Source organism: Acomys russatus, chromosome X (genome assembly GCF_903995435.1).
Source record: "Acomys russatus chromosome X, mAcoRus1.1, whole genome shotgun sequence".
Lineage (NCBI taxonomy): Eukaryota > Metazoa > Chordata > Mammalia > Rodentia > Muridae > Acomys > Acomys russatus.
Window position 1 is genome coordinate 51,628,291 of NC_067169.1, and position 27,216 is coordinate 51,655,506.

Sequence of the window (27,216 nt, forward strand, 5' to 3'; positions counted from 1 at the left end):
ACATCAACAGACATGATCAAGGGTGTCTGCTCTGAGGAGATAATGGCTGCTATCCAGAGGACATCTGGCTCTGTCCTTGTATAATCTTGGAAGTGATCAGACAATAATCACACAAATATATAGTTATCAACTGACAAGTTCTATTAAGGAATGCTCAGTGAGCAACTGTAAATGGCCTCCAAATTAGCCTTTCTTCCTCTTCACTCTCCCTTCTATAATTTACCCACTGTTGCCTAGGTTAACACTCCTAGGGGCCATTTCTGACTCTGCCAATTTCCAGCTTAAACCCCTTCAGAGGTTAAGTTGGTTCTGACTCAGAAAAGTGCAGCTTTTCCTGACTCTTTCTTTTGGATGCTTCTCAAAACCTAAGTATACCTTTTCTGATACTTTGGGCTTCCTCACTCTCTGTTGCTGGGATACAATGCCATGATCAAAACAAGGAAGAAAGAGTTTAGTTTGGCTTATGATTTCAGAGGGAGAGTCCATAATGGTAGGGGAAGCAGCAAGTGGCCAGAGCAGAAAGTAGAAAGAGAACAGCCCCAACTGCAAATGTGGAACAGAGAGAGCTAACTGAAAGTGGGATGGGCTATGAGCTCTTAAGACCTGCCTGCAGGGACATACTTCCTTCAGCAAGGCTCCACCTCCTAAGGGTTTTAGAACTTTCCTCAAACTCACTACCAACTAGGAACCTAAGTATTCAAATATATGAGCCTCTGCAAGCGGTGGCTCATTCAAACTACTGTATTCCACTCTCTGGCCCCCATAGCCTCATAGCCATATCATAATACAAAATTGCATTTAGTACTTCAAAAGTCCACATAGTCTGTCATAGTCTCAATGCTATTTTAAAAGTCCAAAGTCTCTTCTGAGATTTAAGGCAGACTTTTAATTGTAACCCCTGTAAAATAAATCAAATCACATACTTCTAGCATGTAATGGGACCAGAATATACCATCCCATTTGAAAAGGAAGGAATGGGGTCACAGTGAAGAAATACTGGACAAAAACAATAATGGGCTCCTTCAGGGTAAACCTAAATCCTGTAGTTCCATATCTGGTGTCTGGGACTTTACCTTTAGAGGGCTTTCATGGCTCCATCTTCCAGCTTTGCTTCCTACAACATACAGCTCTTTTTTGGGCTGGTTCTACTCTCGTGTGCAGCTGTCATTGATAGATGTCTCACAGCTCTGGCATCTCCAACATCCCGGGGTTCCCACTACAGTACAGGTTTCACCTTTGCAGCTTCACATACCAGCCTCTCGGGGCCCTCTTCTTGCAGCAACTCCAGCATTGCCACACTTTGCCTGCCCTCAGTGGTTCTCTGAAACTGTAAAGGAAGAATACATGGCCCCCTTACTCTTGTACTTTTCATGGCTCCAAAGTCTGTGGATAGCACAGTCAACTTTGAGTGGACCCAGGGACGAACCCTGGCCCCTTAAGTTGTATTTGCAGTAACATTTGTATATTTGTATGCTGGTTTCTGGGAGCATAAAACTCATTAGGCCTTTGCCTTTCACAAATTGGAAGCTTAGCTATGTGGAAGTCTTGACCTGAGGGTACCCTGTGCATTGTTCCAAGGCTTGGTGGTTCTAATCTCCTGAACAATGACAGTCTTTCTCATCACAGGCTGTAATGTTAAGCTTCCTAGTGCTCCTTTGCTGCCCAAACTGTACCTTTTAAATTTCTTTCTGCCCTACTTGCTCTTTTTACATTGTACACCCAAATAAGACAAATCAACAAGGGCCACGTGTCCTAGTTAGGGTGACTGTCACTGTGATGAAACACCATGATCGTCAGGAACTTAGGGAGGAAAGATTTGCTTTGCTTGTGCTTCCACATCATAGCCGATCATCCATGGAAGTCAGGGCAGGAGCTCAAGACGGCATCGCAGAGACAGGACCTGAAGCATGGAGGAATGCTTCTTACTGTCTGGTTCATCATGGCTGGGTCAGCTTGATTTCATATAGCACTCAGGACCACCCGGGAGTGGGTCCACATCAACTACCAACCAAGCACCAGAGGCTTGCCTACAAACCAGTCTGATGGGCACATTTTTTTAAAAAATCAATTTAGGTTCCTTTTTCCAAAATGACTGGCTTGTGTGAAGTTGACAAAACTAGACAGCACAATTGGCCCCTTGTCAACCTGACACACAGACATGTTATTATTCAACTAGAACCTTTTCTTTCTCATTTATCTACAAGATGGCATATTAATATTAACATCACAATTCAAAACATAAATAACTTTAAAAATTCCCCAGTCTGTAAAGGTTTAAAACTTCAAAAGTTTCTTTCAAAGTCTTTCTACAATATCTAAAGTTTCTCTAACATTTCCATGGTCTCTCTCTAAAATATTCAAAGTCTCTGTAAAATTTCAATGCTGCTTAGCTGTAGGTGCCTATAAAATGAAAAAAAAAATTATGTCTCATAGTTTCTTACTCCAAGAAAGAAGAACCAGGGCATGGTAACAATCTGAACAAAGTCAAACCAAACTCTTAACAGTGGCAAAGAACCCAGTGTCCAATATGTGGGATTCACTCATAATCTGGGCTTCAAAGGGCTTGTGTAGCCATCCACACACAGTACACACAGCTTGTCTTGCAGGACCAGGCCAGCACCACTCCATGGTTCTGTTGTCCTAGTATACTGGCATCTCTAAAATGCTGGAGTCCCCATTGCAACTAGGCTGCACCTTCACCAACAGCTTCTCCTGGGTTCTCTTTAGGGCTCTAAACCTGCCACATAGTACCAACTCTCAGTCTCTTTCCATACTTCCTTCCATACTGTGTTTTCACTGATACTGGGTCTGCACCTTCACCAATGGCCATCCTTGTGCATCATAACATCAAGCCTTAGCTGCTCTCCATGACCCCTGCATACTTTCAAAACAAGGATCACCTGGAAGACTCTTACAACAATAAACTCAGCTGCCACCTGGAAGACTCTTATAAAACCAAATCCAGTTCCTCACTTGCTCTGAGCCGTAGCTTCTGTGCACCAGCCCGAGAAAACACTTTCAAAAGATTTCGATTATACTAGCAAAGCAAAGCTTCCACTTTGGTTGCCTTGGTCTTCTGTTAATGACAGGTGACTCTTCAGCACCACAGGACCAAGCATCACATTCTTAATTAAAAATACAGAATTGCCCTAAGAGCCTTCATAAACCATCATCTGCATGTCTGCCAACATTCTTATCTCCCATGCTCCCACAGAACAGCCCGCTGAGCTCTGAGTACTCAATGGGTTTTCCAGCCCCAAGGTCAAATGCCACTAAATTTTCACCAAAACACATACCCATGTCTGTCAGAGCAATACCCCATGACCTGGAAGCAATTTCTGTCTTACTTGGGTTTTCTATGGCTAGATAAAAATATCATGATTATAAGAAACTTGAGGAAAGAATTTCTTTTGCTTATGCTCCCACATACCAGTCCATTATCCAAGGAATTCAAAGAAGGAACCCAAGGCTCGATCCTAGAGGCAGGAAATGAAGCGGAAGTCATTGAGGAACTCTTCTTACTGGCTTGTTCCTCATGGCTTGCTCAGCCTGATTATAGCGCCGAGGATCACCAGCCCAGGGGTGATACCATCCACAGTGAGCTGGGCCCCTCCCACATCAATAAGAAGTCAAGAAAATGCCTCACAGGCTTGCTTCCAAGCCAACCTAGTAGGGACATTTTCTCAATTGAGGTACCCTTTTCCAAAACGACTCTAGCTTGTGTCAAGTTAACAGAGAAGTAGCCAACATAACATGACACAGATACTTCAGATGTTATGCAGCCTTGAGACTTCCTTTGCCAAAGAAATTAATCCATCACTTTCTATTTGACTTTAGGAAAGTTCCCAGAACATGGGCTGAGAAAGCAGCCAATTTCTTTGCCAAAATATCAAAGAAATGGCCTCTAGCTTTGTTGCTATTACAGTCCTTGCTTCCCTCTGAAATCTTTAAGCCAGGCCTCTGCTGTCCAGTTTATTCTTAGCATTAGTTTTCCAGGTTTCTATTAGAAAAGCTCATTAGGTTCTACTTACAGAATTCAACCGCTTTTTTAGTCCAAAGTTCCAAAGTCATCCACATTACTTAAAAAACAAAACAAAACAAAACAAAACAACTTCTTACACCCAAACCCAACATGGTCAGGTTCTTCACAGCAACTAGCCATTTCTTGTACCACAATCTGTACAGACAGATTTCTCTAAAGGAACAGAACTGATGGCTGTCTCACACTGGAGAAGAGGCCAAGAATCTGGTAGTTGTCCATTAGACTGGAGGTCTCAGCAGTCGCAATCTGGCACTGGAGTCCCAGAGGATTCCTGGAAAGCTACTGGTCTTCAATGTTGGAAGCTCTAAGAGGCTGTGTCTAATATTAGTGAAGGAATGCTGCAGCAACAGAACTGATGAACTTGACAGTGAAGGTGAGGTAAGCAGGCCCAAAGTCATTTCCCTCTTTCATGTCCTTTTATCACATTTAGAGTATTTTTCTGCTTCAAATAATCTGATCAAGAACATCCCTCACAGGAGTCGCAGCAGCTTGTGTTTTGGTTGGTTCCAGAAGCAGTCAAGTTGGCAACCAAGATTAGCCACCACTGCCCCACCTCTAGGCCATGTAGCTGCCTCCTGCCATATGGTGGATCTCCATGCTCATAACTCAAATGGTAGGGATATTTTCCTTCCCTCTTACTGTCTCCTCTGGGAAGATGTTAAGATTTACAGCTTGCTTGCTGGTGTGTTCTTCTTTTAAACTCTAATAAAATTATTCTTGTGTTTCATAAAAACAATCCTCCAATGGATTGTATGATACAGTCCAAAGTCCTTGGAAAGATAATGAGAATTCTTCACCCTACCTTTTTAGCTTCTACCCACACAGTATTCCCCTTTGAACCCTCCATGCAGCAAGTCCACAGAGCTCCTCACAGTGCCTCAGACAGAAGGACTTCATGCCTCCTTCATTCTGCTGTATTTCTTGTGTTCAAATCTTATATATTGTTTCTTTTTTGTTTTCTTTAGCTTTTGGGTTTTTTTCTTCCCTTTTTGGTTTTCTTTTGGTCTTGCTCTATTGCCCAGAATGGCTTGGGGATCCTCTGCCTAGCTCCAGAGTGCTGGGACTATAGGCATGCCCCACCATGGCAGGTTCAAATCTTATCTTTAAGGCCTACTTCAATATTCTCCACAAAGCATGTCCTGGTCTTCTACTTTGGAATCCTTGCTCTTCCCTGAGTAGACACTCCCACATAACTCTATATCTAATATTGTACTGGCTCTAATCTAATAAAATTTAAGGCCACCTTTTCTGCTATCAGCAAATAAAACTCACTGAGTGAAAGATCTTGGTCTAAACCACAATCATTTATTGTCTAGAAGGACAGATGAATGAATGTATAAATGAATGTATGAATGAGTAATCATTGGTGGCTTCTTGATTAATAATAGGGAACAGGCTGTGGGTATGTGGCTGCTACATTCCCATCATCATTTTCCAGGAAGTTTGTTTGACTTACTTTCACCTTCTTCCATATCTTATTCTAGCAAGTGACCTTCCTATAGAGATGAGTGGCCTCACAAAAGGTGAGACTCTTCAAGGTCTATAAAGGTGTGTGCGTGCGTGCGGTCTGAGGACTTGTGAAAACCAGTTGGTTTTGTTGTTGTTTTAGAGACAAGATCTCACTTTGTAGTCCAGGCTGGCCCTTTCCTTGGCCTCTTTTTTTTCTTCTTAGATTTTTTAATAATTTGGCTGAGTATAAGGCATAGACTTTAGGGATAATTGTAGATTTTACATTATGGATTTTTTTTGGCCAACAGTTCAGTTGATCTTGATGACTTCAACTGAAGGGACACAAAGATGAGTAAATGGGAAAGGATTGGATCTAGGAAGAATTATTGGAGAGGAGTAAATATGATCAAAATATATTGTGCGGAATTCTTAAAGAACTAGTCATTTTTTTTTCAAATAAGGAGGTGCAACAGAACAGTATAAATCAAATATTATAATAAGCTAAGTACAGTGACACATGCTTATAATCTCAACAATTAAGAAGCCAAGGAGTTTTCCCTCTAGAAATTACTAGTAACTAGAAAGTTACTAGAAAACTCTTTGGCCTCTTAATTGTTGAAATTATAAGCATGTGTCACTATACTTGGCTTATTTTATTTTAATTTTTTTTACAAAAGGAAACTGGAATAAGAATACTAGGGATTTAACACAGGGCCTTGCACACTAGTCAAATGCTACACCACTGAGTTACATTCTTAGCCTGAGATGGCTGTATTTAGAGATGGAATTTTAGAATAAAGTGGTGTAAAATACTGGACTACTGGGCTCATAGCTAAGGACAGAAATTTCTGTGATAAATGGGAAAAATATGTTTCCAAGGGCTTTGATTATATGATAAAGAAAACTTTAAATTGAAAGCAGAGAGGGAAAGAAAAAAGTACTCTGATATTAAACTCAATTGCCTGTAGATAATCTTAGATATGACAGCAAAACCAGCTATCAGGGAGCTACTCATGAAGCCAAAGAAGGAATCTAGAAAACATCACACAAATAGAACTTACAACTTCAGATGTTTCTATTCTAATACATAGCATACACATTTGGTTTCACTATATAAAATCACCAATAGTCAACTATTTTTGACACACAAAATGGCAGCTTCATACGGTTATACCTAACAGTATAAAATAAAGTTTACATGTTAACTAAAGCATAACAGATTAGGTGCAAGTTTCACAGGGATGCAACTTATAAAAGGAATCTGGCATTAGAAGAAATATTGAGCAGTTACTCTTAGAATGGGAGATGACATTGTCTACAAAGGTGAAGGCAGTATCCTCTACAGAGTTGTGACAGTTACAAGGAGAACGGACAAGAACTTGCAGAGTGAATTACATTACATACCACCACCCAGGAAAGAGGCAGAAATGGATGTCCTGTATTGCTGATGGATGCAGAACACAAAAGTTTTAACACGACTAAATACAGCAGAAGTGGGAGATTTGGACCATAGTTGCTGTGTTGGATGATGACACATACCACAATCTGAGCACATAGATGATGGAGGAAGGAAACTCAGGGTCATCTTCAACTTTATTATGAGATAGAGGCTAGCCTGTATAAAAAAAAAAAAAGTACTGTAAGATTCATTGCAAAACACTTAAAGATTCTTTACTTTTCTTCCTGACAGTATTACCTACCAGAAAGAACAGCCACAAAGTCAACAAGAGGGATTCTTTGTTATTCGTAAGTTAATTACATACCGTGATGAATTGACCCATGCTGATCTGTCAAGCAGAAACTTGAAGAGTGACCATATACAACATCTTAGAATTTGTGAGTGTTTCAGGCTAGACAGTACTGAAGTGTTTTGTCTTAAAATTTAAGAAGTCATATTTGAAAGAGTTCAGAGGAAATAAAGGTAATGTGAAGGCAGGGGCCTTGGGGTTGTGTGCATGCTAGGCAAGGGCTATACCGTGGAGGCATCTTTTAGCCCCTTTTGCTTTTTATCTTTAGAGTCCTGCTAGACTGGCCTTGAACCTGTCATACTCTTACCTCAGCCTCCAGAGTAGCCAGGATAACAATTATACCATCAAGTCAGCTTAGACCTGACTTTAAATTACATCTGGGTCACTGACCAGCTGTCATGTTGTGTTGTGGTTTGAATGTGCAATGTCTTCTGTAGACTCATGTATTTGAACTCTTGGTCCCTACCTGGTGATGGTATTTGGAAAGGTTCTGGAACCTTGGAAGGTAGACCCTTCCTGAAGGAAGTGAGTGCTTTATGGCCTGGCCTCTTCTTCATTCTCTGCTTTCTAAAATAGTGAATTCAATGCAACTATGCAGCCCGTTGCGCCTGCTATCATGCCTTCCCTGCCTGCTACTATGTCTTCCTTGCCACAATGGACTGTATCCATTTGGATCCGTAAGCCAAAATAAGCCCTTTCTTCCTTAAGGTGCTTTTGTCAGGTTATTTATCACGCCAACAGGAAAGTAACTAAGATACTTTGATTAAGTTCTTAAATTTTCCAAGCTTCATGCTCCACAGAATAACAAGAGTAGTGGAGAGGAGGAGAGAGGAATGGAATCCCTATCTGACAAAGCTTGTTTTGACCATTAAATGAGAACACATGTGTTAGATTTCTTTGTAAAGCTGGACATACAAGCAGGTAATTAATGTCAGTATTTATGAGAAAACAAGCTTAGAAATTTCATGCATTCTTTCCACAATATTTATGTGAAGTGTCAGGGACTTAGTCACAGGAATGTACAGTTGTAAGGAAAACATTGCAGACTTTTTGGAGCTTTAAAGATACTGGAGGATGAGGCTACGGGTATAGTTCAGCTGCTAGAATGCTTCCTAGTATGCATGAAACCCTAGCTTCAACCCCCAGCACTCCAAAAACTGGATGTGGCAGTGCAGACTTGTTATATCAGCACTTGGAAGGTGGCGGCAGGAGGATCTGGAGTGAGAGCTTGCAGATGACTGGGACGTAGGCAGAGGGGCAATGGCTTAGAAGAGCCGAATGGCTGGGAGAAAACATACAGAGAAAAGGAGAAAAAGGTCAATGTTGAAAGAGTCACAAATATGTCAAGGAGGGAAGGCTAGAATAAATCTGAATATTGGATTGAAAATGGAGGCATCAATATAATCTCATGATTTTATACACGTGTGTGTGTGTTGGAATCATGTATAGGTATGTTTATACACATACCCACATGTTTATTTCCTAGCTCTGATCACTCTGAAGATCTAGAAACAGAGTCATGCCAGTTACGAATGGATGTAGCTAGGAACTAGATCATGGGGCCTATCACCATTCTCTATCCAAAGGAACCAGATCTCTGAAAAAATCATGGATTCCAGGATTGGGGTAGTAAATGCCTGAGAGGAGCCTGGAGCTTCTCACTGTCCACAAGTAAAGAAGTGCTTGCAAAAAATGGGGACATATCAAAGGAGCAGAGAACAAATAATAGTGGTGAATTAGTATCCACTGAACAAACAAGACTATAGTAATGTATACTAAAGTGTAGTTTGACAGTACAAATGGTAACTAAGTGGAGGTGAGTTCTGTGGCAGAGCATCTGCATGGATAAGGCCCTGGGCGGAGTAAAAAGTAGAGGAGCAGAAAGTGCGTTATCAAGGCCAACTAGTAAAAGCAACAGTGGAGACAGAGAAACCAACAATTAGCAAGCCATCACAGTAAAAATGGACCTAGGTAAGAAACTTGCTTGTGAACGTTAATGAGAAACAGGATATTTACTTAGTCCCAAATTATCTTCCACCAAGGACTTCATAATTACTTACTAATTACTAAGTACAAAATGTTTATCAATTAACCTCACACTGGAGAAACCTGACAGAACCATCTTAACTTTAGTCAGTAATAGGACAAATTGACACTGAGTGCTTGCTGGTGGGCCGCACCAGGAACACATTGCTTTCAAAGCTCTGCCTGTCCAAAGTGGGTAAACAGAATCTAATCAGCAGGAAACATCGGACCCACCGAAACTGAGGTCCACGCTACAAAGCCATTAGTCTGTTCTCTGAAAAAATGTTAGCGTCATTTGCAGGAGATGAAAAATACAACAACTAAGTGCCGCTTGTGGATTTAAATTTATGAAGGACTATTAGGACAACCATGCGAGTATGAGTGGACCTGTGGAACAGATGGTAGAATTGTATCACTGCTAGTTTTATGATTCTGGTATTTGTGCTATGGTTATGTATGTAGGGGAGTTTTTACAATATGCACTCTTGTAGTGGTCAGTTATGTTTTGTTTCTGGCTCTTCTTATGCCCTACTATGTATTCCTTAAAGTGATATTCTAGCCACATGTCCAGACAACCGAGCCAAGCAACCACACACTGAAACCTCTGGAAATGTGAGCCAAAATTAATTGTTCACCATCTATGTTGATTTTCTTAAATCTTTGTCACAATGGAAGATAGACTAAATGGTACCCCTATATTTCTGCATGTAGTCCATATTGTTTATAGTGTAGACATTTTAAGATGTTTTTTTAAAAAATCAGCATGCAAAGAATTTGAAGTGAAGACTTCAGACACCTATTAAGAACCTGAGAAAATTATACTGGCAAAGACAAGAATAAGAAGTATTACAGGGCTGGAGAAATGGCTCAGAGGTTAAGAGCACTGCCTGCTCTTCCAAAGGTCCTGAGTTCGATTCCCAGCAACCACATGGTGGCTCACAAGCATCTATGATGAGATCTGGCGCCCTCTTCTGTTGTACAGATGCACACAGAGCACTGTATATATGATAAATAAACATTTTTAAAAAGAAACATTTATAGTTAAGACTAAACTCAGATATCAAGCCCTGAAATATACATAAGAAACTGAAATCCATCTAGCTCCAAACACATCACATCTTACAAAATTTACATTAAATACTATTATTGAGAATATGTATGATACTAAATATTATTGAGAACCTGCATAACAAAATATCTCCCATATTTTGGAACTAGGAGCAAACTGAGTGACCAAAGTTTACTCAAGCACATTCTAAATAGCATAATTAGAGGGTAATAAAGGAACTCAGGCTCATGGTGGTGTGTCCTCATGTCACCTGCCCAGCAGGATTCCAGAATTGCAGAGTGTTCCTCCAATCTTTCCTCTCAATGGGAAGCATATATTGCACCTGCGATGTTCTCACTATAATGCTAAAAGGTTGGCACATACCCGTTTCAGTGCATGGATAACAAGAAGTCAAAGAGTCACTATGAATCTGATGCAGAAGACTACCTGTCCCCAGAATCTGGAACACAATCTCAAGGAATTGAGGAAGAAAAGAAGCAGCAATAAGGCAATGTGGCCAATCTGCATCCATAGGGAGGCAGGTGAAGGATGCACAGCAGGTGCACTGTGACTTTTATTACATATGCAGGTATTTGAAAACCAGTGGTTGAAAATGTTATAAACAGAATATAAATTAACCACGAGAGGGGTAGCAATGCGATACTTCACCACACTAACGTCAGTGCAGGCAGAACGAGCATTCTGAGCTCTGCAGGTCAGGCCTCTTTGGAATGTGAGATTTGTCTCTTGGAATGTAAGGTAAGGTGACCAGAACACAGGAGGAATGGCTGAGAGGCCAGAGGATGTTGAAGCCTAAGAAGAAAAAGCTGAACGACAGGGCAGTGATGAGTGAGGCCAGCTTCTGTCTTTGATTCTCTAAAGGGCACCTGGAATGGAAATAGCAGACTTATTACTGGGAAACAGATTTTTGTTCGGTAGAAAGAAAAGCTTTTTACCAATTAGGCAAACCAAAAGAAGGGTGCGTTTGATCAGTCATAGGATATGATTCACTGTCATCCCCACACTCTCTCACAGGGTCTGACTATGTAGCACAGGATATGTTTTAATAGACTGGGTAACACATTCCCAAGGATTCTGAAGAAAGATTTCATGAATCTGGTAAATTCAAGAGCCAGTGACCACTAGGCCCGTCCAGTGATGTTTACTGTTTTGTGTTATCTTTCAGCTTGAGGTTCGAGCACATTCCATTTTATTTGCATGGGGCATCTTGTTCCAGCATGGACAGTTTCAATCGAATCCTCAGCAGGCAGGAACATTCATTTTCTTCCTAGAAATTAGTTGATCACTGAGGTGAGAGTCAAAATGCTTTTATTTGAGAAAATTTCATTGAACATAAAAGTAGGGATTAAGACAGCACAAGGTCAAGGAAACATATGGCAACAACTGAAATATTCAATATTCATGAATATACACCTCTGAGTTGCTGTGAGCCAGCCTGCTTTACACGACTTCTTCCAACCATTATAACTCTTGACTGAAAAGTGAACTCACTCTTAACAACAACAAAAGATTACTTTATTTTTATTTTATGTGCATGCCTGGTTTTCTTGGAGACCAGAAGAAAGTACATGCCTGGTAACCTTAGAGACCAGACGACAGTGTCAGATCCCCTGGAACTGGAGTTACAGAGGGTTGTGAGCTGCCATGTGGGTGCTGGGAATTGAACCCTGGTCCTCTGGAGGAGCAGTCAGTGCTCTTAGCTGCTCAGCCATCTCTGCAGACCCTAAGTCCCACCGTTTATCTAATGCTTCCATGAGGGTGGCATATAGAAGATTCACCTGGAAAATAGAAGAGCAAACAGATTTTGAGAAGAAAATCAGTGTGGGAAAGCTTCCCAGATCCACAATGATGGCAGAGAAGTCAGGCCCTTGCCTTCTGAGATCTGAGTTGCTATTTGGGTACAAATAGTCCTCTCTGGAGGAATAGGAATCCTAGGGCACTAGGCCTGTTTAATTAGGAACAGGCAGCTCTAGTAAGGGAGGAGGTAATCAAAACAGAAAAGATTCTTTGTTCTTATTTGGTAATAAGGCCTTTTGGTTTCCTTACCAAACCTAGCCTAGTTAACTAATGATCTAGATGCTTGAAACCGAGAGTAATAGTCCCTGGAGAGGTGCCTGTTTGACCAGCCATTGTTTGCACAGAGATCAGCCCTTATCCACACACACTGGCACTGACTGGATATGTTTCTTCAGAGCATACTCCTGGCAGTCCTCGTAATTAGATTCCATTCACTGCCCCTGTGTTTCCTGTTCTCTACCCTCCTTGGTTTTCACTCTAAGAAATCACTACACAGTCTCCTACCCCATGAAGTGACAGGGAAGCACTGAGACCTTCAAAGAGAAAGATCTTTATCTAGTCAGGCAAGATAGAATATGTCCTTATGGGAGCCTGTTATGACTTCCATGCTCTCTAAGTCATGTCCCCCACTGCAAGAGTCTCCCTCATACCTTAGCTTCGTAGTTTATTTTGAGGGAGCCAAGGCGGCCAAGGAAATCCAATGCCATCCCAGCCCATTTCTCTGCAGATACATACTCGTTCCTGCTATACATCAATACGCCAATATTCCAAGACTTGGTCATTAGCCATAGAACCTCCTCCTCTGGATAGCCCTCCTGAAATCCAAGAAGAGTGGGTGTTTTACAGTTGTCATTGTCACTACTGATTGTTACACTGTATCATGTCCCACTGTCATTAAAGAAGAGGTGCTTGGCTAGCAGTGAGGAAAGACTGCTTCTGGAGAACAGGTGAGTACTTGAAGATACAGCAGCTGTAGAAAGTCCCACAGTGAAGTCTCATGAAGTGACACAAAAATGGGGGGGAAAGGCAATGAATCTCTCTTCTACTAAAAGAACATATAATCAGATAGCAATATCTGGTCTCTCTGAAGCAAGAGAAAAATCTGTATCCTACTTGCATCTTTTGTTGCTCCCATACTCAGCCAATTACCACCCCAATTCCTACATTTCCTTTTTTGAGATGGTCAAGAAACTGTTTTTATTGAGTCTCTTAATTTCCTTAACCAGAATGAATTTCTATTTTTGCGGGGGTGGTGGTGTTAGTTTTTGGTTTTTCAAGACAGAGTTTCTCTGTGTAGCCTTGGCTGTCCTAGGCTCCCTTCGCAGACTGGGCTGACCTTGAGAGATCTGCTTGCCTCTGCCTGAGTGCTGGGATTATAGGTGTGTGCCATTGCACCTGGCTTGAATTTCTATCTTGCAACAGAAATAATATTAATTTTTAGTGCTGAGATAATCAACTAAGTTACGAACAAAGGTCACATTTCTGAGATGGTCCCACAGCCTTATCAGTGGTTTCAAATGCCACTCATCACAAAATTATATTAGCTGCTTCGTAGTATTTTGCAATAGTGAAAAGGATTCGTAAAAAGAACGGCTTTCCCTGTCCTATTATAGGAGACGAGGAACAAAGAAAGCACTCGTGTTGAAGCCCTTCATTTACCCAATATATGTCAGGCCCTGGAGGGCGAAGATGTGAGAGAAGACTGTGGAAGAAGCTTCTTGAGAGTCAAGGATGTTGTCTTGGCTTTTATGTATTACTGTTGTGTTTCAGATGGGGATCTTGCTATGTTGCCTAGTCTATTCTTGAACTCCTGGGTTCCAGTGATTATCCCATCTCAGTTTCCCAAGTGCTGGAACTACAGACCACCATGCCCAGCTGTCCTTCAATTAGATCTACAAAAAACTTCTATGTATATCATACTGATAATGAGGGTACCAAAAGAGATGACACAAAGCTCTCAAGGACACATGGCAGCTTTGTGAAAACAAGGCATCTGCATATAAGGATGACTTCCTGAATCTCAAAGTACAACTCAGTGACAGAATGCTTGTCTAGTGTGTGAGGCCCTGGATTCCACCTCTAGTATCACAGGAAAAATGAGTTCCCAAGGTATGATTAAGGGTTTGTTGGAGTGACATGGACATTAGGTTCCCTGAAAAGGTGACAGAAAGGAACAAGAGCAGAGCTTGGTCAGAGGCAGTCTAGTTTGCCTGAAATATTAACTTCATAAATATCTACTTTTCAAATTTAGTCATTTCTTTCTCTTCATTCTTACAGCAAGCTTTACAATTTCTCTAAATTAGACCACATAAATTTGAAGTGTCACATATTTATTTCTTTCGGCCTGTTGAATTCTTTGTTTCATTTTTGTATCCTTGGAGTCCAATACTATGCCTGACACACAATAGAGGCACAAGTTTGCTAAATGAATTAATGAACAAATGTTTCAATCCTCAATCAAATGTTCACCTTGATAGTTCACAATTACTTCCATAAACTTTTGTTCCCTGAAATTTTGCTCACATACTGGAAAGCATTCTAACACATCACTGTCTTTCTCCTTTATTCAGCAGGGATAAAGTTTTTTTTTAAGGTAAAATGTCATTCACTTTTGTGTATTCACAGCCTGGAACACTATAAGAATGTGGTTATCTTAACTACGTGTATGGAAAGGTGATCAAACAAACGTGATGCTGAATGGGAGATACGAATAAGATCTAGATCTACAGAGATTCTAGGAAATGGCTAGACTAGGAAAACCCACAGTGAAAGACAGCAGGCTAGTGTGGTTACTAGAGGCTGCAAGAGATTAGCAGTGCTGCCAGGAGCTGGCATGTCCTCTATCAAAAAAAAAAAAAAGCTTCTTTTCTTAAACATTTGAAATGCCATATTCAACAGACCTCTGAAGAGTTTGAGGATCATCTATCTATTAAGTATACCTGATTTAGTTACTTGCTTTAGGCTTAACTTTGAAAACATATATTGGAGGCTAAATAAAACTCATTCCTGTAATTCATTATGTTAGTACTTTACTATAGTTAGAAGTATCAGTATTAAGGATTGAATCCATGGCTTCACGCTTGCTAGGTAAGCACTCTATTAATTGAACTAGTACATTCCTTGGCCCACATAATGACTTTAAGTTTCATACATGCTATAGCATGTATGAGTATGCCATTCCTTTTTTATTGGGTCATTTGGTTTGTTGGTGTTTAATTTCTTGAGTTCTTTATATATTTTGGATAATAGCTGTCTATTGCATGTAGGGTTGGTGAAGATCTTTTCCCATTCGGTAGACTGCTGTTATGTCCTGTTGACAGTGCCCTTTGCTTTATATAAGCTATCAGTTTCATGAGGTCCCATTTATTAATTGCTGCTCTTAGATACTGAGCTGTTGATGGTTCGGTTCAGGAAGTTGTCTCCTGTGCCAATGAGTTCAAGGCTCTTCCCCACTTTCTCTTCTAATAGATTTAGAGTATCTGGCTTTATGGTGAGGTCTTTGATCCACTTGGACTGGAGTTTTATGCAAGGTGATAGATATTGAGCTATTTGCATTCAGTTAGACATTCAATTAGATCAGCACCATTTGTTGAAGATGCTTTCTTTTTTCCATTGTATGGTTTTGACTCTTGTCAAAAATCAGGTGTGTGGTTTTATTTCTGGGTGTTCGACTTGATTCCATTGATCAATCAATTTCTATACCAGTAGCATGTTGCTTTTAATACTATTGCTCTGTAGTACAACTTGATGTCAGGGATGGTGATACCCCCAGAAGTCCTTTTATTGTACTAAATTGTTATAGCTATTCTGGATATTTAATTTTTACATGTGAAGCTGAGAATTGTTCTTTCAAGGTCTGTAAAGAATTGTGTTGGAATTTTGATTTTCCCATTGCATTGATTATGAAGATTGCTTTTGGTAAGATGGCCATTTTTACTGTTAATCCTACCTATCCATGAGCATTGGCGATATTTCCATCTTCTAACAGCTCCTTCAATTTCTTTCTTCAGAGACTTGACAGTTTTTTTTTTTTTTCATACAAATCTTTCACTTTCTTGGTTAGAGTTATAAAGGATGGCTACTGATTTTTTGCATTAATTTTGTATCTAGCATCTTTACTGAAGATGTCTATCAGCTGAAAATCTCTGGTATAATTCTGGGGGTCACTTATATATACAATCATATAATCTGCAAATAGTGATACTTTGACTTCCTTTCCAATTTGCATCTCCTTGATCTCCTTTAGTTATCTTATTGCTCTAGCTGGGCCTTCAAGTACTGTATTGAAGAGATAAGGAGACAATGGGTAGCAGTTCCTGATTTTAGTGGAGTTGCTTTAAGTTTCTCTCCATTTAATTTGATGTTGGCTATTGGCTTGCTGTATACTGCCTTTACTGTGACCAGGTATGGGCCTTGTATCCCTGATCTCTCCAAGACTTTTAACACAAAGGGGTGTTGAATTTTCTCAAAGGCTTTTACAGCATCTAATGAGATGATCATGTGCCTCTTTTCCTTTCAGTTTGTTTATATGGTGGATTACATTGATCAATTTTCATATGTTTAACCATTCCTGTATCTGGAATGAAGCCTACTTGATCATGGTGGATGATGTTTTTGCTGTGTTCTTGAATTTGGTTTGCAAGTATTTTGTTGAGTATTTTTGCATCAGTGTTCATGAGGGAGATTCTCTTTGTTGGGTCTTTGTGTGATTTAGGTACTAAGATGACTGTGGCTTCATAGAATGAGTTTGGTAATGTTCCTTCTGTTTCCATTTTGTGGAAGAGTTTGAAGTATATTGGTATTAGCTCTTCTTTGAAGGTTTGGTAGAATTCTGTGTTGAAATCATCTGGCCCTGGGATTTCTTTGGGGGGGGGACTTTTGATGACTGTTCCTATTTCCTCAGGAGGTATAGGGCAATTTAATTTGTTTATCTGATCTTTTAGGTTTTTAAGTCTGATATTTATGTAGTACATACTGGACTCAAACTCTCTATGTAGTATAGTATGGCCTTCAATTCCTAACTTTCATGCCTCTGAGTCCTGCGTGCTGGGATTATGAGTGTCTGCTACCATGTCTGGTCTTTTATTACAATATTGTTTTGTAAGTATTATCATTGGGGAAAGCTGAGTAAGGAGTGTACAAGATTGCTATGTTATTTCTTATAAGTATATATGTAAGTATATATAACTATAATTATTTCAAAATGTAAATTTATTTTATTTTATTTTTTTCATTTCTGTCTTATTTATTTTTATTTTTTAAATAATTTACTCAGATTACATCCCAGTTGTTATCCCCCACTTGTATCTTCCTGTTCCCCTTTCCCCTTTTCACCCTATTCTCCTCCCCTAGACCTCTGGCAGGGGGTATCCTCCCCCACCACATGAGCACCGCATATCAGGTCTCATCCAGATTGCCTGCTTTTCCTTCTTCTGAGTGCCCCCAGGCCTCCCCACCAAGGGGAAGTTTTCAAATATGGGGCACCAGAGCACATGTCACACTCAGTCCCCACTCTCCACAAAACTGTGGAGAATGAGATGTCCACAGGCTAAACCAAAAAGGGGTTCTATGTTTATAGCATCAAAATATAAATTTATTTAAGAAACAACCTAAACAATCTAATTCTTTTTTTGTTTGTTTCTTTCTTTGAGACAGGGTTTCTCTGTGTAGTCTTGGCTGTCCTGGACTTGCTTTGTAGTCCAGGCTGGCCTCAAACTCACAGCGATCTTGCTTGTCTCTGCCTCCCTGAGTGTTGGGAGTAAAGGTATGGACCACCAAGCCCAGCTAACAACTGAATTCTTAAAGAAGAAACTAGAATATGGACCTATTATAGAGTACATAGGAATACCTACTTAAGCATGTGCCCCCTTCCCGCTGGGCTTTTTCTTGCAACTAGCTCTGAATATCAGCCTAAGGCTCTCATTTGGCCTGAGATTTCCTTGTAAAAACTGGTAAAAATGTGTGTTCAAATAGAATGAGTCCAGTAATAATGGGAGAATTGAATGAATATTTAGGTAAACTCCAAAGTAACCTGTTAAAATATTAACCTTCAAATTACCAATATTAAAAATTGGTAGCACTCAGGGAGGCAGAGGCAGGCAGAGTTCAAGGCCAGCCTTGTCTACAAAGAGAGTCCAGGACAGCCAAGGCTACACAGTAAAACCCTGTCTCTGAAAAAAAAAAAAAAAAGAATTTGTATCATCAGGATGTGATTAGGTAGTAAATGGCAGTCCTCAGAAATAAGGTTAGTTATAAAGCATCCCAGAGAAGCTGGGTGTGGTGGCCCACACCTTTAACACATGTACTTGGGAGGCAGTGGCAGGTGCTTGTCTGTGAGTTCAAGGCCAGCCTGGTCTACAAAATGAATCCAGAACAGCCAAGCATACACAGAGAAACCCTGCCTCCAAAAAAAAAAAAAAAAATCCCTCAGAGATCCCTTGTCCATCTTGCCATCTGAAGTTAGAGCAAAAAATTCTCTCATCTGTGAGGAAGCAGGCTCTTACCAGAGACTGTACCAGGGCAGAGGACAACTTTTGGGAATTGGCTCTATCATAGATTCTCAGGATTGAACTCAGGTGGTAAATATTTATGTGGCAAGAACTTTTGCTCATTGAGCCAACTTGCCAGCCTAATTTCTATTGTTTGTAAGGCACCCAGTCTATAGTGTTTTGTTATAACAGTCCAAACTAAGACATGGTCAGAAGACCTGGGTTCTATTTCTGACTCCTATTTGTTAACCACAAATGATTTTAACTAAATTAGTAACTTAACTTTTTGAATTTAAAAATGTCAATTGTAAATCCAAGATAAATAATAGTGGCACTGTCTATTGAATCACTGTGGGAGGAGTTGTATGAGACAGTGAAACATGGATGCAAACTCTAAATCATAATGTATGAGGTAGAGGTTTTATATTTGTGTAATAGGCATTTTGCCAATGCATGGAGGTGGCTAATATAAATTATCAGCTTAATAAATAATAAAAAAGATAATGGGAGAATTTTCTCCTGAGCATTTGAAACACAGCAGATATATATAGCACATTCCATCAAAAGGGGGGAAAAGGCAATACACACACACACACACACACATATATATATACACGTATGTACACACACATACACACACACATATATATACACACATATGTACACACACACATACACACAAACATATATATGACAAAGAGCTAATAAAGCCACTAAATTATTTTCTGTATAAAAAGCTAAGCATATAATCATGTTTCAGCTATGGGCCAATAATGGACAGGAAACCCTGAGCATTTAACAAGTAAGGAAACACAACTCAACAGAAAGATACCGATATGCAAAAGTATGTAAGAAGCTACGTAGACTCTTACTTTTTACCATATATAACATTAATTTAAAATATATCATAGACCTATATTCAAAAGATAAAAATCTAAAACTTCAAGAATACCTAGGAGTGGATATCTGTAAACTTGGATGGGGCAAAGAATTTTTAGCATTACAATACTACCTATAAAAGAAAAACTTGATAAATTAGACTTCATTAAATTTTTTTCTTTTCAAATGATACCATTGGGGAAAAAAGAAAAGTTTGGAGAAAATATTTACAAATAAAAATTTATCTAGAATATATAAAGAACTCTTACAACTCAATTAAAAGACAACCCAGTTTTTAAGGAGTGGGAAAACCAATAGACATTTTTCCAGGAAAGAAATACAAATAGTCAATAAATATATGGTCAACACCATTAGTCATCAAGAAACTACTAGTCAAACTACAGTAAGTTACCATTCCAAACTCACTAAGATGGTTACAATAAAAACACAGGCAATAACAATGCTGGTGAAGAAGTAGAAAAAATTTGTTTTAGCTATTTTTCTATTGCTGTGATAAAATACCATCACAAAGGAAGCTTATAGAAAAAGCTAACCACAGAACTAGGAGGGGACCCTACAATTCTACTTGTACATATACATTTAAGGAAATTAAACATGTTTGAACCCGTCAGACTTAGTGGTGCATGCCTTTAATCCTAGGACTTGGAATGCAGAGGCAGGCAGATCTCTATGAGTTAAAGGAAGGCCAGCCTGATACGTGTGTGTGTGTGTGTGTGTGTGTGTGTGTGTGTGTGTGTGTGTGTATGTGTGTGTGTAATGAGGTCCCGGATAGCCAGAGCTACACAGTAGGACTTTGTCTCAATATATATATTACATAAACAACTGTATGCAAATGGGCATAGGGGCATCATTCATAACAGTTAAAAGTGGAAACAACTTAAATGTTTAACAACTAATGAACAAACACAACGTGGTATAGTATTTTTCAGCAAAAAAGAGTGAAATACTGGTAATGTGATAACACAGATGAACCTCAAAGGACATTAACTGAAAGGCAGCAGGAACCAAAGGAATTTTCACTGAAAAGAAAAAAAAAATCAATGGAAAGGGACTAAAATACAGATCTTCGTTCCTTCTACTTTATTGCCTGCCTCTGAGAAATGGTGAGAATAATAAGCCTTCTCACAAAGTTGATATAATCATAGGGGAAAGAAGTATATTAAGCTCCAAAAATATAAAACAATTCAAGATGCATGGTAGTCTTGCTATTCTGACCGAATCCTTTAGTCAACTTGTACTAGAAAAATCCTACCATTAATTATATTTCATAAACTCAGAGATACTTTGTCATAGATATTTACATTGTAATATGAATTTATCATAAAACTCGTATCAGCAAGTATCATTCTACACAAATTCAATTATACAAAACACTTCAATTTAAAAAAAAAAAACACTTCAATTTTTAAAAATCAGCTGAAAGTTCAGTATTGCTCTTTGACTTACAGTTTGGCTAAGGAGGCTCAGAGCATTTTTAAAATGGCCCCAAATTTCTTGCAGAGGATACAGCACGATACTTGATACTCCATCTGACACCAAAAGGTCAATCAACTTGCGTGTACATTCACTGGAAAATAAGAAATGTAAAAGGTCATCCTGTAAGGAAAGACACCATTGCCCTTGTTGCTAAGAGAAGACAAATCTGAGTCTCATCACACACCAAGAACTTCACATCAGTTCTGCTCGTTCCTCTATTTTTATCTTGCTTCTAACCTGGGAAGATGGATTTCTAAAGATGCAAAAGGGGTTGATCATTCCTTCCTTTGAACATGCCTGTGGTTGTCTTTTTAGACTTCATCTCCCTCATAAAGGAATTATTTAATGAACTTGTTATTTTTAGTGTGTGTGTGTGTGTGTGTGTACATGTGTGCATGCATATGTGTATGTATGGGCATGCTTATGCAGAGATCAGGGAACAACTCAGATCATTAGATTTGGCAGTGGGTACCATCATCTGGTGAGCCATTTGGCTAACCCAATTATGTCACTGTCATATTTTATGAGCTGATTCAATTTATAGGCATGTAAAGGATCATGCTACATCTTCAAGTGGACAAAGGAATTGGGATTTAAATAGAAAAAACGGAAATCTCACTAGGAAAAAAAGAAGAAAATATAAGAAAAATGGTGAAGCTGAGTGGTGGCTACTGATTGCTGATCATTTAGGATATTTAGCAAATGACATGAAAGAAGGAAAGATGCATATTATTTTAGTATATGGCTATACTGCTGGAGGTTGGTTTGGTGCTATGTATTTTGATGCTAATTACTGGCTCCCAAGACCTAGATGCTGCCCTGACTAGCATATTCTATGTTACCCACCCCTCCCCCAATATTGTTATGTAACCTTATCTCCTTGTTTGACCAATAAAAAGTTGATACTTGGGCAGAGCCAGTGGCAAAGGTTTGCAGGCTTTGGGAGAGAAGGATGTGGGGAAGGAGACGCAGACAGGTACTAAAAGAGGAAGAAGGAAGAGGATTGCCATGGGATAAGAAAGAGCCACATGGGCTAAGAGGAGAAACTCTCAAGTTCCACATAGAAAGAAATGGTCCAGATGAACAACCTGAGGGAGTATTCTGGGCTTTTGGACAGGAGGTATGGCACGGAGGCTGCGATATAATGGAAGGCAGCTATGGAGTTAACATCTGCCATGCCCCAGGTGATAAGGCTACTCTAAAATATATCAGGTGTCCATCTTTACTGATTGTGAAAGCAGGTTAAATAGTACTGCTGTAATAATTATAAGCCTAATAATAAGCATTTATTCAGCCACACCATTAAATGAACAGCAACAGCAGACAAAGAAAATCAGGACATACCCCTCTTTTCAGGATAGTTTCCCTATCATCTCTGTTGGCCCAGTTAACTATGGTGTGGGTGACTTAGGAGACACTGACTACAGTTTTTTTGGCTTGCAAAAAAACTGATTTGAGTGTTGGATTGCATTTACTAACCTGTATTTCAAAACATCAATTGGCTCTTTCTTTTTATAGATCAATAAAAGTCTTTTCAAGGCCTCCTGTGCAATAGTAGGATAGTGTGCAGGCTTATCCATAGCTAGCACTATAGGAAGAGAAGGAAAAAGGTCGTTGTGAATGCCACTATAGTCTTATTGATCACAATTTTCATGCAGGACTATAACTTGTATTCTCTAATGGAACAAAGACACACACACACACACACACACACACACACACACACACACACACACACTAACTCCACAGATACTTTCAGAGAGTCTTTTATTTCCAGGTAGAGTACTATGGTAGAACTTTCAGGACTATCAGCTTATAGTCTTCAACAGTGACAGAAAACCTACTGTTTCTGTAACTCTGCACACGGTCCTACAAGTGATGCAACGCTCTTATTAACCACAGTGAAGGAAGGGCAAGCTAAGAAAGAAACAGAAATAGATCAATAAAGCCAGACAACAAACACTACAATATACTGGTTTGTTGTTTCCAGATGCTGCAAATAGGAAGCCTTTGGCATTGCTGTGTCTCTGAGACTTCCAGATGCATTCAACAAGCCTGTAGAGCAGTTCCATTATATAAGGAGTTGGCAGTCACAGAGTATGCCTCATTGGTCCCATGGCTCTAGAAAATTCAAGGCAACTGTAGTGTACCGGAAGCTACCTAATACCTTTACTAACCATGCTCTAGCTCTTGAGGAGAGTAACAGGTAAAAGGGAAGGAAATCAGGGCATTTCTTGCACCATATTCTCCAGACGGATGGCTTCGAGGCCCTTAAGTCCTACATTATAGCTTAATAAATTATAATAAACAAAAATAAAAAAACTCATAATGGCATTTGCTGAGCAGTAGAATATGTTGGCTTGCTTGCTTTCTTTCTTTTTCTTTCTTTCTTTCTTTCTTTCTTTCTTTCTTTCTTTCTTTCTTTCTTTCTTTCTTTCTTTCTTTCTTTCTTTCGAGACAGGGTTTCTCTGTATAATAGTCCTGGCTGTCCTGGCTTTGTAGACCAGGCTGGCCTGGAACTCACAGAGATCTGCTTACCTCTGCCTCCCGAGTGCTGGGATTAAAGGCGTGTGCCACCATGACCAGCTGATAGTTTTCTTTTAAGAACTTTTCTAAATTCAATGTTTTATTTTACATACTAATTAGCAATTAATAAATGATTTTTTTCTGTAAAAAAAAAGAAATTTGAAAATGACAGTTGTGTTAAAATACTTCCAAATTTCTAGGGGCAGTGAGTACAGATACTTGCCACCAATCTTGATGACCCGAGTTCAATCCTTGGGGCCCATATGCTGTAAAGAGAACTGACTTTGCAAGAGTTCCATTGACTTTCACACATGCATGCACACACACACACACACGAACACGTACACGCATACACACAGAGTTTATATATGTATAAATAAACTGTATCAAAGTATTTCCAAATTCAGTAAATTACTAAGGTTGAGTCATCGTTGATCATCAAAGCAGCTATTTATCATTTCTAGCTACTTAAATAAAACTTACTTTCCAACGCTTAAGCTTTCACTATATGTAGTTACATAATTAAATTCTACATATAGACTACATTTGAGCACCTATTATGAGCAATGATTGTCACCAATATTTATTAGCAATATATATTTAATTTATATAATTTAATATATTTTATAATATATATAATTTATATAAAATATAATTTAATATATAATTATTTCTCATGATTCTAATGAAATTATAATTTTTTAGAGTGAAAAAGATAAGTTTATAAATAATTATAGTTCAAAAGAGCTTAAGAATGCCACCAGAGAAGGAGAAGCAATGTATTATGAGGAGAAATCATTTCCTATCTCAAGGCCAGAGAACAGTAGGATCTAGATGGTGCTGGCCTTACACAAGCACAAATATAGTACTTACATGCCATTGTTTCAAGTGTTCTGCTTTCCAAATCAGTCATCTTCCAAACTGAGTCCATGAAGCTGTCCAGTGATGGATCATTCATTTTGGTTTTAACTTCAAACTCATACAGCAGAAGCACTGCCTCACAGTCATCACCTGAGAAGTCTCCTAAACAGAAGACAAAGTTTAACATTTCCTGTTACTACACATTAGTACTCTCTCCTGTTCTAGCCTAACTGGACAGGTTTGCCAATAAGGGAAAATTAATTTCACTTGCCATTTGAAGGCCATTCCAGTCTCTATTGATGGACTTTAACCATTAAACATCTATAAGCACACCACTAATATTACTACCCTGTAATACATTTACTAGCATTTCCCACATATTCTGAAACTTTAGCTGTGATGCTTGTAACTGGCTAAAAAGGTGCTCTGTTTGCGATGGCTAAGATTCTAATTAACATACCTGCGTCCTTTGAACTTGTACGTATGTCCATGCTCATTGTCATGGCTGAATTAAACAGACACTATAGTGCTGTGTGAACTAACAGTTTTATGAGAAAACGTTCCAAATTTGTTTTGTTTCCTCAGTCAACAGTATGTCTTGGCGCTCATCATGGAAAGACTACTATTTCAGGTGATGTACAGCATCCTTTGGTTTTATTCGCCTTCTGAATGAATATTTAAGAAAGCTGGGTGCAGTAACATGCCATGGAGTGCATGGTATGGGGCTACACACCTGCAATCTTGGGAAGCTCAGTTGTTCTGAGCCTCTTCTAGGCAGCCTGCTGCTCTCTGCTTCTTTCAGGCAGCTTAGCCTGAGTGTCTCTCAGCACTACTTACTGCTTATATATGATTGGAGATGGAGGGACCTAGTGTATTTGTTCAGTTTCAGGAACTTTCTAAAGCCACAGAGCTATCTATTTCCTAAGCTTAAGGAGTTTCCCTGCAGGAAGGATGTTTTACTTCCCGTTAGAACAACCTGTTGTTTGACATCCCTACAAGCATCCTGAGTCTTAGAGAGCCCCATTCCACAGCACATCCTGTGGTTTCACTTGCCTTTCAATATACATCCTGCCTTAAATAGCCTACTGTTGCATACCCTTTAACCATCCTGTGTTTTAATGAGCTTCTTTCCAAGATGCACTTTCAGGAAACTGCTAAAAAATAGAGTGGCCCTTTCTAAAACTGCTTAGGCATAGAAGTATTTGTTTTCTAGATTTTGAATATCTACATATCAACAATGAAATACATTGAGAATTAGACAAACTCTAAAGACAAAATTCACTTATGCTTTGTTATTATGTCTATGCAGAGCATGAAAGTCATTTTATATATTAGTTTTTTCTACCACTCTCTCACCTTTCTCTCTCCGGTCTTCCTTTCCCTTCTATTTATTTGTATGTGTATGTATGTGTGGAGGCACTGTGGGTATGTGGAGTTCAGAGGCCAACATGCAGGAGCTGGTTCTCTTCACCTACCATAAGGGTCCTGAGGATCAAACCCGGGTCATCAGGATGGACAGCAAGCCCTCTTACCCAGCAAGCCATTTTGTGGATACTGTGCCCTCATTTTTGAGACAGGTTTTTGGTATGTAGCCAAGGTTGGCCTTGAACTCATGGTTCTCCACTCGCCACCTCTCAAGAACTGAAATTACAGCTATTACAACATTCTCAGTACATTTTTGTTTTGACTGTGACTGGTCATATGAGGTCAAAAGTAGATTTTTCCACTTGTGGCTTTATGCCTGTCCTAAAATGTTTTGGATTTTGAAAAATTTTGTGACTTAGATTTCCAGATTTCAACCTATAAAATAAATCATAATTTATAATCACTGCCAATAGATAATCAACAACCTCTGTACCTGTTATTACCAGTGTTGAAGTTAGAACATGATTCTCTCACAGTTATTTGTTACCTCCTAAATAATACCAAAATGTACCCTGCCTACAAGATGTGCAGGGATAAAGATGGAGCCAACCAATGACTGGCCTAACCTTAGACTCATCCTATGGGAGGCAGGCAACCCCTGACATTATTAACAATACTCTGCTATGCTTGTAGACAGGAGCCTAGCAGAGCTGTCCTCTGAGAGGCTCCACCCAGAAGTTAGGCGGAGCTTGGGGAGTCTTGTTGGAAGAGTTGGGGGAAGGATAGAAGGACCTGGAGGGGACAAGAACTCTACAAGATCAAAAGAATCGACTAACCTAGCCCATGGGGGCTTCCGGAGACTGAAGCATCAACTAGAGCATGCATTGTGTAGACGTAGGCCCCCTACACATATATAGTAGATGTGCAACTTTGTCTTCATGTGGGTCCCATAGCAAGTGGGTGCTTCTGACATGAACTGTATTGCCTTCTTTTGTATCACTTTCCCTTAGCTGGGCTGCATTGTCTGGCCTCAGTGAAAGAGGATGTACTCAGTCCTGATGTGCCAGGGTGTGTTGGTGTGGGGTGACAACTCCCCTTTTCTAAGAAAGGGAGAGGGAAAGGGGGAAAAGGCTAGGAGGATGGGAAAGGGAGGAGAAGATGGGGGCTGTGATCAGGATGTAAAGTAAAAAAATAAAAACATCAATTAAAAATAATACTATTATTACATTTAAAGAAACATTAGTGAGCCCTTCCTATTCTGCATAATATTCCAAATGACTTTTCTCTCCTTGCAGAGCATGTTCATTCCTTCAATCCTCCCTCCCTTATTCCTCGGAAAAGGGGAACACCCCCCTACCCATCCACCCATGCTCACTGAGTTGCATCAGGACTGAGTTCAAGTTCATCCTCTTCTCCTGTGGCCTGCCAAGGCAGTCCTGTCAGGGGGAAGTGATTGAAAAGCAGCCAATT

At 39.5% G+C, this 27,216-nt stretch overlaps 1 protein-coding gene across 1 annotated transcript in view; it reads right to left on the reverse strand.

Annotated features, from left to right (window-relative positions):
* Positions 1-11,955: 11,955 nt before the first annotated feature.
* The window catches only part of Tex11 (testis expressed 11), a 223,002-nt gene continuing 207,741 nt past the window's right edge, over positions 11,956-27,216 (reverse strand). Inside the window, exons 25-29 of the mRNA XM_051141799.1 lie at positions 24,394-24,543; positions 22,474-22,582; positions 20,965-21,085; positions 12,781-12,945; positions 11,956-12,111 (exon numbers count right to left, since the gene is read on the reverse strand). Of these exons, the coding sequence (XP_050997756.1) occupies positions 11,956-12,111; positions 12,781-12,945; positions 20,965-21,085; positions 22,474-22,582; positions 24,394-24,543 (701 nt within the window). The remainder of the gene's footprint in view (positions 12,112-12,780; positions 12,946-20,964; positions 21,086-22,473; positions 22,583-24,393; positions 24,544-27,216) is intronic.